This window comes from Hippocampus comes, unplaced genomic scaffold (genome assembly GCF_001891065.2).
Source record: "Hippocampus comes isolate QL1 unplaced genomic scaffold, H_comes_QL1_v1.1 scaffold156, whole genome shotgun sequence".
Lineage (NCBI taxonomy): Eukaryota > Metazoa > Chordata > Actinopteri > Syngnathiformes > Syngnathidae > Hippocampus > Hippocampus comes.
The window spans coordinates 7,847,163-7,864,259 of NW_017805744.1; the positions used below are offsets into that span (position 1 = coordinate 7,847,163).

Sequence of the window (17,097 nt, forward strand, 5' to 3'; positions counted from 1 at the left end):
CTGGCGGCATCGATCGCCAAGCAGCGCTTATGAGATCACACCTGAGCACTGGAGACTGTAGAAGGGAGGGGGGCCGAGTTGCAAGAGGGGGGGATACGAATGAGTTGTGAGGGAGAAAGAAAGCGAGACGCAATGTTGTGATATGATCAGCTCCTATAACCTACCGTCGGAGGACCTGAGAAGGCGCTAACACCCAACCTCGACGCCAATTAGCTCACCCTGCAAGTACACGCTCACCCGGCCCCACGAGTTGTGACGCTGGACTGGTGGACTAGTGCACTTGCCCCTCCTCATCCTCCATCTTTTCCTCTTCCACTCTCAGTAACAACCGACGATGTGACCTCTCAATTATCGTCCTCCACCTCCTGGAACCCACAACCCTCCTGCCTCCCATTTTGTCCTCCCCTCCAGTACATACCTCCATCTCTCCATCCCACCTCTGTCTTCCTCCCCGCTTCCTCTTAGCCACTCACCCCTTAGGTCCGTCTCCCCCTGCGGCTCTGTGGGTTATTATAGTGAAATATGAAGCGGTGTAGATTCTAAGCTTCATGAAATTTCCATGAGCATTGATCTGATCTGATGCGGGTGATTGCTAGGTGAATCCCTCCAGTCCAGGGCTGTTGCTCATCTATTCATTTATTTATGGCATTTATGTTTTACTGACTTTGATTTGCTGTTCTGCACAGCGACAGCTAAAGATTATAAATATACCTGTACAGGAGAGTGTGCCGTGAATCTCAGAGTGCAGATGCCTGCTTGCGTTCTCCAGTTGTACTCTTCTTGAGTTTTCTTCCAGCATTAATTCCCAATGTGAAATGGGAGGTATCGAAAAAAGATGTGAGTCAAAAATCCCCAAAGAGACACCGCTAGGTAGAGCTGATTGTGCGTTACTCTTCTGTTTTATGGCCCTTGAAAACTAGCAGAGAATGGGACTTCCTCTCTCATTTACTTTCATTGCCTCTTTATTTATCAGGGCTATGGCTGTACATTTTTTAAATTTGTGAGTGTTCATCTGAGACTCATCTGCCACTTTGTGGAGAACTAATAATAATAATTAAAAAAACATCTGCAATAACAACAAAAGCCTTTCAGAGAAAACGTGAAATTTTTGTTTGAGCAATTTCCTGATAGCATAGGCCCAAACGAAAGCAAGTCTGGCCTCGTAAGACTTTCGAGCAGGGCTCTCAAAGTCAACTTATGTGAGCGCTGCAGGAGATAAAAGTCTGGGTGTGTCTGGGCCACGTCAAGAATTCCACAAAAAAGGGGTTCAAGTATTCAGAAGAGTACAATTAATCCAATCTTCTCAATCTTTATTCAGAACAGTTCCGAACATTAACGGTTCTTCAGAACGTGAACAAGACTGGTGACCCGGTCCTCTCTCTCACGCCTCTTGGTGCTTTGCATACTCAGCATGTCTAGTGGAGTAATGGCATTTGATTTCAACAGCACCACAACTTCCTCTCTGCATTCAAAACATGCCCGGGTGCCCCCCATGCTCAACAACAATGACAAAAGACTCATTCTCCTGTTTGTCTTGAAATCGGCTGTTCTCCATGCCAAACTTTCATTACAAAGGACATTTCCTTCCACTTGGTGTAACTTCATAAATTATGTTTCACTGAACGCTGTCTTGATAATGAGCTGTGGTAGTCCATAAGTGATGCCAAGGGCAATGACATGGCAAAAACACGAGGGGGACTAACGTTAAACATTGATGCCAAGTAGAGTGCCGCAAAATATCATCCTGCGGGCTGCAAAGGGCCCCTGGGCCAGGGGTTTGAGATCTCCAAATGTAGAGGATCACTGTATGGGAAAGTAGTGTCAAATACTGTATTTGCCTTCAGACACAATTCCCACTTTCGTTTTTTTTAGCATGTGAAAACCTTGCTGCTCTGATAAATCAGTGCCCAAGTGTGAAATTTGTCATTTCACAGTATGGTGGTACCACCAAAATAAATAAATAAATGAATAAATAAATAAATAAAACCACACGTACTATAATGTGGTGTTTGCCCAAGACCTTTTTTAAAAAACGTTTGAGACTGCCTATTCCTGACTTTTTGGCACCACCTATTCCAAAAAATGGAACAGTCTCAATCAGGGCGATAAAGAGAATAAAATATGCTGCAAGTGATGTGAAATAAGCGGATTTGCAATTTAAAGTGTGTTTCGAAATTATTTCAAAGCTATGCCAGCCACAGATGATGCAACACGGAGGCTGGAGATGACGGCCGGTTCGCCAAAATTCATCACCCACAGTCACACGTCATTTCCTGCTTCCGTAATGTCAAGGACTGCGTGCGTGCCCCTCCACCGCCCTGATTTTGAAGGGAATAAGGGGAGCCACTTTGATTGGTCAGCAGTCGGCTGCATTCCATCCCACGATGGGGCACAAAGGTGTAAATGCCCACTTCTATCTGTGCTAGTGCAGGAAAATAATAAAAGAAAGAAAACACCACCCATGCGCACAGTTGAACTGCACTTTGTGCTACACTTACACTGGGCATGAAAATAGGGCCCCCGTGTGTTATCAAATGTTTGATTGATTTGACGTTAAGTTCTATTTATACCATCCTAAAATTAGAATTTTTCTTAGATTCTCCTCATTCATCATGAGATGCAAGTTAAAACAGTGTGATATGTTAAATATTATTTCTTTCCACTCCTTACCCAAAGGTTCCCTCAATCATTGCCCCTAGTGTTGATTATTTGGAAGAGGTAGTTTGACTTTGGAAAGGGTTCAATTCAATTTCACTTATTTAAGGGAAAGTTTTGAAATCAAATTGGAAATCGAGTGTCCCGCAACGGATTGTGTGTTGACCTCTGCGTTTACACTGCATTTACTCTCTTTAATTCCATAGCCTGTTACCTCTACTCATTCTCAGTTGTTGTGTGAGTGTGTCAAGCTAGGCATTTCCATTGGGAGATTGACAGGTCTTGTATAAATGGATGCGGGCTATTAAAAGAGATCATCCACCATCCCTGCACTTTGCTTTGTTTTGGCCTTCTTCTTAAGTGAGCCATTCGGGGAGGAGCCGTGCGGAAGCTACTGGAGGTCCAGCAGGACAGCTTGTACTCATAGCCTCTGGGGGCCTTTTTTCTAGGGGCCGTCTAGTCAGCCTGGCTACTCAGATGTGAGGCGAGCAGGGCATCGGCCCCCAGGAAACGTCCAAGCTGTGACCCACAGGGGAGACAGACGGACGGCATGAACACATAAGGGCAATCCCTCACATATACCGCACCACCCATTTTTTTCTCTGGAAAACAACTCTCATTCTAAACCATTTGGAACAGAATTGTTCAACTCAAGTCATCTTTTTATACCGGTATTTGAGCCGGCTCACTGAACAATGTTCAGCTATGAAAACTAAATCTCCTGTTCATTTTTTTTTTTTTTTAAAGCTGTGCATTTGAAAGTCATTAGTAGGTCTTTAAAAAGAGCATTTGATGTCGGTAATTAGCAATGCTGTGGCATAGACCTTGGAAAGCGTGGTGGTCAGATACGTTTGTTAAGCACTTTATGTAGGTCTCTTCTATGTCCACACAGGCTCTTTACAGAAGCAATGATACCGAACTAAAACTCCCCGGGCAACCTCCATGAGGCAGGGGGATGTTGGTGGGTGGCTGGGAGGGGGGGCATAGAGAGAAAGGGGAGCATGAGACTGACTACATTTGGAATTAATTATATGGAGAGAGCATTTATCCAACAATCCCTCTCTGAAGTGTTTGTACTGTAAGCCTCAGATCTTCATTGTATTTATTCAAATGTTGAAATATTCATAGTAAATCTTCTCATATTCAATTACAGTAGCGCGACCACCGCATACAGAGCGAATGCTTTCTCCCTGCTGTCTGGATGATCTGACTCTCTCTGTGTACACAGTTTCTGTGTGTGTGCGTGTGTGTGTGTGTGTGTGTGTGTGTGTGTGTGTGTGTGTGTGTGTGTGTCCTGTGGACCTGCGTTGATCAGCGACTAATATAAGCAATTACAGCGCTGGGTTCCAATATAACAAAGGCTTGATCGCTCCGGGGAACAAACTAAACACACACACACACACACACACACACACACACACACACACACACACACACACACACACACACACACATGCTCGCCCAAAAATACACTCAATCCTGGCTTTTTATTAAGCAACAAAGCGGGCGACAGAGAGAGAGAGAGAAAGAGAGAGAGAGAGAGAGAGAGAGAGAGAGAGAGAGAGAGAGAGAGAGAGAGAGAGAGAGAGAGAGAGAGAGGCAGATTCATTACATCACAAGCAAACAAAGGCACACGCCGGACTAATTGAATATGCACTTTTTTCTGCTGGTTTGCCTAAATGTTGCGGTATTCATGCGCACCCGTGCTTAATTCAGTCATTTCTACAGCAGAAGCGAATCACTCATTCATCTTGGCCTGATCATAGCACACGCGTGTTTTCATTACTAAGAATCAAGCATTTGAATTTCCCATCTGTCTGTTCTTGTTTGTGCTCAGCGCTGAACGAGCCCACCATAGACTACGGCTTCCAGAGGTTACAGAAGGTCATCCCCAGACACCCTGGAGACCAGGAGAGATTACCCAAGGTACCGTGCATCCACAACTCCTCTCATTTGTCCGTGCTCATGTCACTCTGCCACACGCAATTATTGCATAGCAATTTGTCTTGGTAACACTGATACCGAGATGTATTTACGTCTCCTCCGGTTTCATATGGCGCATGGATATACATGCCACAAGGGCAGCATGACCTCACATACAGACAAATGACTGTATTCCCTGGACGCTGACACACTTTGCAGTGTGAACATTAACATTTTATTACACGTTCATGGTCATTTTCTGCAGTTTATTTTGCGCCGAAAACGCACAAGCAGCTCTATTCATGCTCGCGCCGTCGTTTAGATTGGCAAAGGGGGAGTGACGGTGGGAGGAAAAGGGGGAGGATGAAGGGAGGTTGAGGGGAGAGAGAGAGAGAGAGAGAGAGAGAGAGAGAGAGAGAGAGAGAGAGAGAGAGAGAGAGAGGCAGAAGGAGGTTAGGTGATCCATCATAGCTGTCCAGTCTTACCTCCTGCTGGGTCAGTGGATCGAAGTCAACCCCGGGTGGACTTTATTACTTCCAACACACACCCTCTCACAGAGCAGCGTGCACATGCACACGTCTCGGCACATACACACAAGCATGCGCAGACACACACGTACACACGGCAAACGTCACCGTGTGGTGGAGATGGAGAGCCCAGGTAGATGTAGAGAGAAGATAAAGAAATCACTTGTCCGTGGTTGTGTGTCATGTCTGGTGGATACGGGACGTGTCCTGGTGATGTCTTTAACCCTCTCCATCTCGCTTCTTTCACCTCCTAGTCTTCTCTCGCTGTGCGGTGTCTCCTTCTCTTCCAAATGAACAGCAGTAGCTGGCAGGCCCAGTTGTTCATTTCAGCTCTATTGATTTGTGCCTTTATTAGGTAATAACAGTTTGTTGACCACACTCCTCTCAACGGTTGGCCTCAATCATTAGAGGGGCACACACTGGCAACTTTTTTGCGCCCATTCAGTGCAAGCCAAGCTTTTTTTTTTTCTTTTCTGTTTTTCCAGCCTATTCTCAAATTAGGAACAAAGTTTTCCCCCAGGCACCTTTAGTGAGGAGATTCTTAATGAACCCTGGAAATGCCTGCTTTGTCTCCATATGTTGTGATGATGATCCAGCGTCCAGCTGCATCGTGTTGCCGCTAATAGTCCGGCGACATGTAAGCAGGGAGTGCTGGAAGCCGGATCACAGGCGTCCCGCGTGCTTAGTAGCTCAGGTTGTGGTACAGGGGAGGGGATCTGGGGCCGGCTAATGAGTGACCGTCCTGCCAGACGAAGCCAGGCTCTGCTCTGGATCAGGTTCCCCTTCCTGTTGACGTCTCGGCGGGCCTGACTTTACGGGAAGAGACCCTGCGCCCAGGAAATGGTCTCTCCTTACAGCAGCGGGGCAAGGCAGGCAGCACGGCGCTAACCACATTTATCTGTTTATCAGAATGACTCTGGAGCGCTGCCTAATCGCGTTTAGCTTCTGGACAGATCCCTTCGCTAACGAGAGACCGATAAGTAGACGGGCACTGGACCATGAAAGGGTGATTAATTGAGAAAATGGGAACGAGGGAGAAGAAGAGGAGACATGAAATAGATGAGTGAAGAGAAAATTGATGCTGTATGTGTGGCCAGGTTGTCAACAGCCCCCTAAAATGTCATTTACAATTGTGTCCATACAAATTAAAAAGGGACCATGAAAAAAATACTACACATTGTCATTATTAACCAGTTACGCATCATGATAAATACAGTAGTTACTATAGTCAAGCGAATTTTACAAATCATTCAATGGTACTGATATTTAAAAAAGTGTTGGAAATTACACCCCCAAAAAATGATTTTACCAATATCATTGAATAATCACTTTATTAATCATGATTTCAGTCAGTGCTTGTCTGCATTCGCATCCCAAGACTTGTTTTCTTGTTGGGAACATATAGACAAACAACCACCACTCTTAGATTCTCACGTATGGACGGTTTAGATCCTGGATGTAACCTAACGTGCATGTTTTGGAAATGTGGGACTAAGATGGAGTACACGCTTTTATTTTGTTCCAATGTTTTCCTCAAAAACATGGGGAGAACGGATGAAGGCCCCTGAGAGCCTTTTTCATCTCACACGTCTTGCATGAACACTGTCCTTCTCCAGCTGGGGATCTGTTTGTGCCATAATGCTTCTACCTTCCCTCATTTCCCCTCCTAGCTCCTCTCCTCCTCCCCCCATCCATCCATTTACCTATCCAGCAATCCCTAGGAGGCATCTGGCATGGTGGAAAAGTAGCGAGAGGCAAGCGAGGAACAACGCATACATACTAAAGAACCACTTACCTCGCTCGGGCCTCGACGTTTCTCAATCACACCTAGCGGGCCTCGTCTATGTTCCCCCCTCTTCTCCTGTCTCTCAAAAAACCACCAACCGCACCCCCGCCGCCGCCGCTCCGCCCCTCCCCCAGATAGTGCTAGTAATGGGAGGTTAACACAGAAGCAGCGCTCCCATTATTGAGTGAATTTAGCACCTCGGACAGCGCTCTACAATCTTTATTGCTTTGCTGACCCTCCCGTCATGTCCTGGGCGTGCTCGACAGCCTCCACATGAGTGTGGCTGCGGGTACGTGTGTGTGTGTGTGTGTGTGTGTGTGTGTGTGTGTGTGTGTGTGTGTGTGTGTGTGTGTGTGTGTGTGTGTGTGTGTGTGTGTGTGTGATATGAGGTCTGATTGAAAGGCGGTGTGTCACGGAACAGAGAGCACACATGCTCCGGGGCTTGTTCACAGCGAGGGATACACTGAGGAGGGTAGAACGCACAGCGTGTGTGTGTGTGTGTGTGTGTGTGTGTGTGTGTGTGTGTGTGTGTGTGTGTGTGTGTGTGTGTGTGTGTGTGTGGTAGAGAGAAGGAGAGAGAGAAAGAAATGAGGGAGCAAAGGAGGGAAGGGGGCTGCAATTTTCTGGTTGTCGCGCCTCCAGCATATATCCTGGCCCCGGCACATTAACTTTTAAAAAGGGTTTCGTAGGGCTGAAGGTGTCTACATCACACATACACACGCGCACACGTATAAGAACTGCCTTGAGACACACATAGACTGAACGAATGAAAAGAACAGAGAGGGTAAAAGGAGGGTAAGTGATGGAAAATGAGCACAAAGACTCGCAACACTATGCAAGGATAAATGTTTGATATGGGAAATTCCACTCCATTCCACACCACAACTACATTTGTCTCCTAAAGTGGGTGCTTGACTATTCACGTGGAACATTATCGAGGTTTGTCAGGGTCAGACGACAGGTGTGCCCTCAGCTAAGAGGGGAATCGCATCCCCGTAACCCCGCTGATACGTTGCTAGACGGACATGTGATCAAGAGCAGGAGATACATGATCCAGCAGGAAGGAGGGAGGAGATGCAAAACATGCTTGACTGATCAAGAGATACAGGCTCATGTTTTATTCACAGCTCACGATATCTTCCCTTTGCGCTCCCAAACTGCCCAGCCAGTAACAAAGTGCACGGCCAGAGCCATTTCTCTTCCTCCAGCCTGCTCTCACCGCCGTCTTCCTGTCGTGCAGTCTCTGTTCTGCATTCACAGCATAATGCTACAAGTGAAATGTAATGAAAGTGACTGAACTCCTCCGGCTGCCACACTCATGATCAATCTCCCTCCTTTTTTCGCTCCTGATTGTAGGAGGTAATCTTAAAGAGAGCGGCAGACCTGGTCGAAGCCTTGTACGGGATGCCTCACAACAACCAGGTAGCGCACAGAAACTTCAGCGTCCTGTTTCGGATGCATTGGTTGTCTCTCCTTTGTGGGATTTCTTGAAAGTAGCACAAAACCAAAGTTCCTTTTAAAAATATCTTCAAAATCTGCAGAGCATCTACAAAACCAGTAATAAGAGAAAGGGTTCTTTTTAAGATTCTGGCAGTCATACAACTGTAAACTATTTGGCCACTTCCAATACAATAATGCCTTTACTTCAGGCATGTCCAGCTCCGGTCCTTGAGAGCCGCTCTCCTGCATGTTTTACACGTCTCCCTCCACCATCACAAAGGATCAGTTCATCAGCAAGCTCTGAACAAGCCGAATAACAATAATGATCATTTGAATCAAGTGTGTTGAATTCGGAAGACATATAAAACATGCGCAGGACAGCGGCCCTCGAGGTCCCGGTTTGGACGCAACCTGCTTTACTCTCATGATGAAGCTGCAATGCGAAGGTGCATCACCTCACAGATTCATCTCACCTTTCTCTCTTTTCAACATTGTTGGAACGGTATAAATAGGTAAAAGCACATTACAAGTATGCATGGGATAAACAACATAAAACAATGTAAAGTGAAATATAAACACAATAAAAGCACTACATTTAGTTAGACAACAGAAGGCTCTGTCTTTTTTCACACCATTAGAATCATTGTTGAAAAAAATGGCCAGAGAAAAAGCAAAATACAAGCCCAGAATGAATCCTTTCGTGCCAGAACTGAGCAAATTGACCCCTGCGTGATGACATTAAAGGTTATGTATTCCAATCTTAAAATGCCATAAAATAGAAATAATATCATTGACAAAATCCAAACTGTTCATTTGTAGCACCTTCTGTTCTGCCATGTGCCCATAAAAGATGCTTCAATTTCTATTTCTGAAATATAAAAGCCCATTTGCACTGTCCCCTCATAAGGCTACAAGTAACAGTCTCGTGGAAGAATTTGTGGCTTTTATCCACTCAAGTTCGAAAGAGTGCCGACAGCTAGAAAAAGAAGACCAGAGGAGGGCAAATGAAGGCATAGGACCTGACTTCTCTTCTTCTGATCCTCCCTCACTGCCAGGAGATGATCCTGAAACGAGCAGCAGACATCGCAGAGGCACTCTATACGACCGTGCCGCGAGGGCACAACCAGCTAGCCGGCCTCGGCAGTGGGTCTGTCCACGCGGGTATGATGGCCGTAAACTCCTTCACCGGGTCAGAGGTGGCTCAAACGGCCAATCAGGGTGAGTGAACATGACACGGATCGGGGAGGAGGGTCATCATTTCATCATCTCATTGTCAAGTGTGAGTCATATTAAACCGTCAAAGGAAGTTCAACGGGGAAACCGGGACCGCGAGCAGCGGTAGGACCAACAAAAAGTGAAAAGTGCGGGTGAGGCGAGAAAGACTGCGAAATCGCAACGAGCGGAGAAGTAGGAAGTCACGGATGAGGCACGGTGGAGAAATATGAGCGGGTCCTAGGGGTGTGTTTATTGGACTGGGGTCGGCCCCCTCGTCTGACAGAGAGAGATGCGCGTGCAGTCTGGTGTGATTCATCACACGTATCTAAGGAAGGAGAGAAAAGCGGGTGGATGGATCAGCCGCTGGATGTCTCGCAATACTTCCGATGAACATCATCTCAAAATGTCTTTCTGCGCCGAGCAAAACAACAGCCTCTTGACTTCGGGGTTTATTTGCTACCGCAGTATGTGCTCATTATGGTCGAAGAGGCTACTTTGATGGTTAAAGTGCAGCCACTATTGCACTAGAAAGTACACTCGTGATCAATTCCAGGTGTTTTTTTTTTTTTTCCTGCTGTATCAGCATTTGGACCTAGGATGTATTCTCCGAGTCTTCCATCGTGCGCTCCTACTTTTCACCTCCTCGTAGCCAACAGCCCGCTGACAATAAAGAGCAGAAATCATCACATCTTTGAGGAGGCTACACAAGTTTTTTTGTATGAATTGCCTTATCCGTATACACTGTACATACGTTTTTTTGTTGTTGGAGATGAGCCAGTCAGGTTAGAGGCCGCTTGTTTTAGTATTTGGACGACTCCTTTAATCGCTCCTCCTCCATTCTGTTCATTGCCATCTCATCGTGCCATATGCCATCCACGACTGTCCGAACATTTCTTTTGGCTTTTATCCCCATGGCTATTATCCACGTATAAGGTATCGAGTGATGCATATATGCCACCATAATTAGTCATCTTCATCCTTTGTGTCATGCAGCACGGTGGGCGCACACACTGAGCTATGGTGCACTGTTCTACTTTTCGAGGTGCAATGGCGTTGTACCCTAAAATCTTTTGGCTTTTGTACCCTTGACACTTGGGGAACACGCCTTCACATCCAAGAAACTGTTACAGTGGAATTTCTTCAGTTGAATTTTGAAGTATTATTATTGCCATTGTAAAAACAAAAAATAATCGTAATGGGGACAGTCTTTTTATTTTTTTCTTGGTGTAAAAACCAAAAAAGCCATTACTATTCAAATAAATGAAGGTATACACTGATAGTGAATCAATTTTCCAATTCACTCAGATGTAAAAAAGCGTTAACTTTAACCGTTAATCTTGCATTCAGTGGAGAGGGACGGAGCCCAACTGCAAATACCAAATCCTGCATGGTGTAATTGTACCGAATCGCATCCGCCTGTACCCTTTCATATGCATCGTGACTTTTGAGCAGCACCTTAAGATACCTGTTAAAATTCAGGGAGCATTAACCCAAAAGTAACGAGGGACAACATCTCCTCATTACAGTCAATTACACAATATGGTGGCTCTTCTGTGAAATGTGTGATGTCTATCACTCGCTGCCACTCAGGGGGGGTTTGATCTCAGAGACGTCTGCCTCTCCGGTTTGATGCCTACTCTCTCAAAGGCAGCGCTGCATGGATTTATTTTTGTCTGCCTTCTTCTCGATCCTTAACACCTTTTCTCTCTCTCTCTCTCTCTCTCTCTCTCTCTCTCTCTCTCTCTCTTTCTCTCTCTCTCTCTCTCACTCTCTCTCTTCTATTCCCTTCTATCTTCTTCTCTGCCTCCCCATCTTTCCCTGTCTATAGGTTTCAGTAGGACAACAAGCAGTGTGTCCCCTCATGGTTATGTCCCCAGCTCCACTCCCCAGCAGGGTAGCTACAGCTCTGTCTCCACTAGCATGAATGGCTACGCTAACTCTGGCATGGCAACCCTGGGCACCTCGCCCAACTTCCTCAATGGATCCGCAGGCAACTCACCGTATGCTAGTGAGTAAATTCATCACACCTTCGAGCCTATGGCCAAACGGTCCTCACGCGAGTCAGATGAGGAGGTACCGAAAGCAGAGATGCTGTTAAACAGTGTAAGGGGGACACAAAATTTGATGGACGAGGAGCAAATTGAGCCGTTTAGCTGGCTCATCTATTTCTTTAAGAACAGAGTCAAACACAAATCCTCACTTTATTGGCAAAGGGGAGCAGATCACCCCCCCTCCCGACACACACGCACACACACACACGCACACACGCACACACACACATTCACTCTCTACATTAAAGACCCTTGATTAAATCAATAAACTAATTGCTAGAGAAGCAATTCCATTTCAGCTCTTTGATTCCTGGGTGTTAACAAGTATTTTAACAGGCTCATCGGCCCCACACAGACACTTTCAATCAATGGCCCCTCAGCCTGCCTTTGTAGGTCCAATTTTCATTAATTGATTAGTTAGGCCCCTTCATAAATGGATTATGACTTTATTGCAAGGATTTGGCAGGAAGGGCCATAAAAGCTAAGTGTTGGATAATAACAACAATAAAGGCAGAAGCAGATATCAGAGGGCAGGTGAAATACGACTTGGCTGATTGTAAAATCACTGAGGGGGGAAAATGCTCTAAGTGTATTAGCAGACAAAAGACAAACCCTTGAGAGGTGGATAGATGGGATGATGTCAGTCGGAGAGACAGAATTTGGCTGAGGAAGCCGGTGCCATACATGTACAGTAAATACAGCTAATAGCCATTGTGTATATAGACTCCGTTTTTACTTTGGAACCCCTTTCAGGAGAATCTTCACATGGTATCATGCAAAGCTGTGAAAATGACTTTGATGTGATTTATCTCTGCACAATTTGAGAAAATATTGTCCATTTACAAAGATACTGCTCAACTTTGGAACTTTAACTTATTCGGATTACATTTTTTATGTTATTTTTATGGACATTACCAAACCACAACAAAAACAAAAAAAAAGCCAGGACAACAGTCAAAAGTCAAAAACAAAAACAATCGACATCCCGAAAAACCCACTCAGTGCAACAACAACAATTGTGTGTACAAATGTCTCAATGAAGATCAATAAAGATCAAAGTCCAGGGTGTCCATATTTGTCTTAATCTGCAACCAAACATTTAGTCAGCACCTCCAACTTTCTATCAAATTCAGTGATGTGGTTGTAGAGATCATATCAAAAAGGTTTCTAATGCTCCCTTCACAATGGCTTCAAGGAGGTCCAGAGTTTTTGTCAGTCTTGTTGCACAGTCTTCACGTTGTGTGAAGTAGCTTGTAGAGAAGAAAAAGGAACAGGATTGAATAACTTCAAGCTGTTTATGCCACACCCAATTCGAGTTTATTGTCAAATTAAACATAAAACAAAGGCAATTAACTTAGTGTATTGAAAACAGCTGCAGCTTTTGCCTTAGGCAGGTCTGCTTCAACTAATGCTAACAAAAAAAAAAATGCAAAACGCCATTGACATTTCTGAAGGTGAGCATTGTTAATAGCAATTTTAGAAGCAACGTATATTTGAACACTAACGTACTAACACGCAGATAACACAACACAACTGATACGCATATATTCTTTATCATCAAAGACAGTCATCCCCAACTTTTTGGAAGTTATCAGTACCGTAATTATAATTACCCATTTACATTATCTTTCAACACCATCAGAGGGAAAGAAAGGATTTTTTTTTCTTGTGTAAATGCACGGAGAAAATGTTCATCAGCACTCATCATATCAACGATGGTCTTACCTTTTCCTTCTAGCTCGCAGTTCAAATGGTTCAGTTTTACAGTTAATGTCAGTTACAAATGCCAGATGAAGTGTCCACTCGGTGTTCTCCAGCAGCAAGGTGTCTTCACCTTTGATTTGCGAGAACACTCTGATGTCTCTCAAAAATGGCAACCCCCCCCCCGAACCAACCAACAATACTGCTGAGCCATCGGATTTCTATGTGTCATAGCGGGTCACCATATTCAGCTGTCAGCGGCTTCACGACAGGAGTCATCCCATGTTCAAAGTCGATCACTTTTGCACATAACGCCTGCTGGTGACGAATGCAGTGATCGTGCAGAAACCTTCAGAACTGTGTGTCACCTTTAAAGTGAGCAATGACTCCTGCATGTCGGCCGATCATTGCGGGAGCCCCGTCCGTCTTCACTGACACCAATTTTTTTTTCCCAAGGAACCTTTTTCTCTGTGAAAAACTCCCTTCACCGCATTACAGATGTCAACTCCCTCGCAGTTGTCCTTAAGGGCAGGAGTGTTCAAAGTTCTTTGTTTGTGGAGAAATTATAATTTATCGTCTCTAAAAACACCATTCATTGTGCTGTATTGCTCCATTACACTGGATGTTAAACCACCTGCACTTTGCCAGGTCCCGGTCCAACTTTTTCCCCAGACATACCCGGCGCTCCTCTAACCGTTGTACTTACCCCCAGTTGGACATCGCAGAAAGTGGAAATGACATTGGTTCCATATTTCTCCTCTTCACGTACAGTTCTTGGAATTATCATCATAACTTCATTGAAAATCTTTCCATCTGAAAATGCCTTGTCCCCCGCCCCCCGCACCCCATCAAAAAATGTAGATCTCTGAATGAGGCTTTAACTGATTTGGGGGCCTTTTTTGAAAAAATAAAATAAATAAATTGTTGTTTGCACACAGCTCCCTTCAACTCTCTGGACTTTTGTCCGGTGGGTAATTAGCATGGCAGGTTGTGTGATATGTTTTGAAATGTCTCTCCCCATTGTGCCACTTTGTCGTAGCCACAGTCGCTGCACGATGGAGACACGCAGGATTTTTTTTTTTTCCACAGTCATAAAATAGAATCTGTCCTCCCATTCAGTGTGAAAATAAAATGCATTTGTTCTTTTGTTTAAAAAAAAAAAATATGAAAAAAAAGAGGCAACCGCAAACCAGAAATGGTCAGGAAGTGCAAATGTTGAAAAGAAATCTCAAAATTCAAGAAAACAGCATCGCACACTCAATTACAGATGAAATGAGAAAGATTTTTCAGCACAGCCTTCATTAATTTTTTTTCTTTGCTGAAACCACAGTGTGTGTTTGTCTGCCATATTCTCCTTTGATTTGGTCGGTAGATCCAGAGCTAGTTTTGTCAGCGGCGAAAACGCCAATGATACGCATTCTGTTCAAATTAGTTTCGCATTATCGTGCTTTCCACATCATCACTCGGATGCTCCTTCTTGAACTGTTTCAACAGGATTGTTGTGTTGCCTGTTTTTGAGGACTAACTGTACCTTGCACAACTGCTTCATTTACTTAACATCCCTTTGGAGATACCTGATACCACCAGACAAGCAATGCTGGGAAGATAACGCTTGGGTGTCCATCAGATGCACGTTTCGCTGGGGGGGCTTTTGTACATGCTCTGCAAAAAAAATAAAAATCAAAAAAATTGCGTCTGTCTCTGTGGCCCGGTACCAAGTGGCCCACGGACTGGAAGCTGGGATGGATAAATGGCATTCCTATTCATTCCAATGGTGAAAGATGATTTGGAATGCAAATGTTTTGAGTTGAGAGTTGGACAATTAATTTAACTCTCATCTCAAGGCACAACTGTACTCTACTTTTGCGCCAGCTCTCGTCCCTCTCCATAACTCCTCCAGGATAACATTCATCGCCAAGGGGAAGCCGCCTAGCCCGATTTTGTCGTGGTTGTACGTTAAGCATCACAAACAAGAAGGGGAAAAAAAATGTCTGATCGTGTTGACACTCACTAACAATACATCTACAATACAAAAACAGGAAACAGCAATTGGGTGGGGGGAATACAATAAAGGAGAAAGAAACAAAGTGAGTCGCCGCGAACGCAATAGGCTGCTGACGCTCTTCACCCAGAAGTGACTCTGTTAAATATGAGCAGTACAGTCTTTCTCAAGGCAGGATTCACGATCCACTTCTTGTTGTGCAGGTGTCCACACATTGTTTTTCTTTCTGCTGAACTGCCACTTTCAGTTGAAACTCTTTTTTTATTGGGGAAGGGAAGTGGGGGGCGGGGGTGGGGGGGGTAAGCGGTAATACCACCAAGGATGTAACTGTCAACCAGTCAAATTCTAGAGGGGTCAGGTCTAACGATATCAAAGCATGTTCCAGGGTGAGAATAACATGAAAGATTAAATAACTGATACATATATCATATATATATATATATATATATATATATATATATATATATATATCATAAATGAATGATTTTCTCTGTGTAAGGTATGTGAGCTAGCTATCTGAACTATTATCCCTCCTGCCATCATCCGTTGACCAGTCCCCTTCTGTTCGTCCCGTCTGCCCGTCCTCTGCCCTCGGCCCTCTCTCTAACCCCGTCTCTTTTCCGTCTTCATCTTTCCTCCCATCCCTCTTCCCTGACACCCTCCACCTCCCTCTCCTGCCCTCCGTCCAACTTCCCCCTCCCCCCTTGCGCACCTCCCAGTCGTCCCGTCCAGCCCTACCATGGCGTCGTCCACCAGCCTGCCCTCCAACTGCAGCAGCTCCTCTGGCATCTTCTCCTTCTCCCCTGCTAACATGGTGTCCGCCGCCGTCAAGCAGAAGAGCGCCTTTGCCCCCGTCGTACGACCCCAAAACTCGCCACCCCCCACGTGCACCAGCGCCACCGCTAACAGCCTGCAAGGTAAGAATGAGGTAGCCGAGTAGTCACGTGTACACACTGGACCCTTGAAAGCCCAACACAATCGACTGCCCATGACTAGCTAAGCACCAGTGCTGCTACATTAACCTCCTTTTAATAACAATTTCTCAACTTTTCCTTTTCCTCTTGCCTCTTATTACCCCTTTCCTCCTCCACTTCACCCTTTTATTTCTTCCTCTACTCTCCTTGATCCCGACTGTCCCTCCTGACTTCAGATCAGTCTTTTGTGGACTCTAGCAAGTACTCATCAGCCAGCTCCCTGCAGGGCCTGGCCTTCTCCTGAAGTATGTTACCCCGCTCTTTCTCTTTTTTTTTTTTTGTCTGCTATTCCTCTGTTTCTTTCCATCCCACGCTGTCCCACCCGGCTCGTTCACAGCAGCAGCTCATCCTGCCCTGCCCTTCCTTCTCGTTTTTTTTTTTTTTTTTGGTCACGCTCCACTTGACAGTGAGAACGCATATGTGTTCCATTTCCTGCTTTCACTTCCTGTTTCCTGCCTTGTGCTATGTCCGCCATCCATGGGGAGGTGTGTGCCGTGCCACAAGGGGTCATTCTGCTCTCCCGTTTCCATCCAAAATGGCTCATAGTTGGCCCGTCTAGGCAGGATATAGTATGGTGTTGAGATCCCGAGCCAGAGAAATGATGGATGGGAATTTTTATCAGAGCTCCAAGCTAAGCACTTCCTCACTTCCTCTGTCGGCGTTGATGAGCATTGAACATGGTGACCCGGGGGGCCACTGCACGCCGATCACACACAGACACACACACAGACACACACACACTCACACACACAAACACACACACACACACACACACACACACACACACACACACACACACACACACACACACACACACACGTAC

The 17,097-nt window shown here is 45.3% G+C and overlaps 1 protein-coding gene across 4 annotated transcripts in view; it reads left to right on the forward strand.

The window, feature by feature from the left end:
* ebf1a (EBF transcription factor 1a) overlaps positions 1-17,097 on the forward strand; it is a 66,228-nt gene that overhangs the window by 44,526 nt on the left and 4,605 nt on the right. Inside the window, exons 11-16 of one of the 4 annotated variants that reach the window (XM_019884300.1) lie at positions 4,493-4,581; positions 8,248-8,313; positions 9,387-9,549; positions 11,375-11,554; positions 16,020-16,217; positions 16,451-16,519. In XM_019884300.1, the coding sequence (XP_019739859.1) occupies positions 4,493-4,581; positions 8,248-8,313; positions 9,387-9,549; positions 11,375-11,554; positions 16,020-16,217; positions 16,451-16,518 (764 nt within the window). In that variant the 3' untranslated portion in view covers position 16,519. The remainder of the gene's footprint in view (positions 1-4,492; positions 4,582-8,247; positions 8,314-9,386; positions 9,550-11,374; positions 11,555-16,019; positions 16,218-16,450; positions 16,520-17,097) is intronic. The other 3 variants (XM_019884302.1, XM_019884301.1, XM_019884303.1) reach the window with 3 other exon arrangements.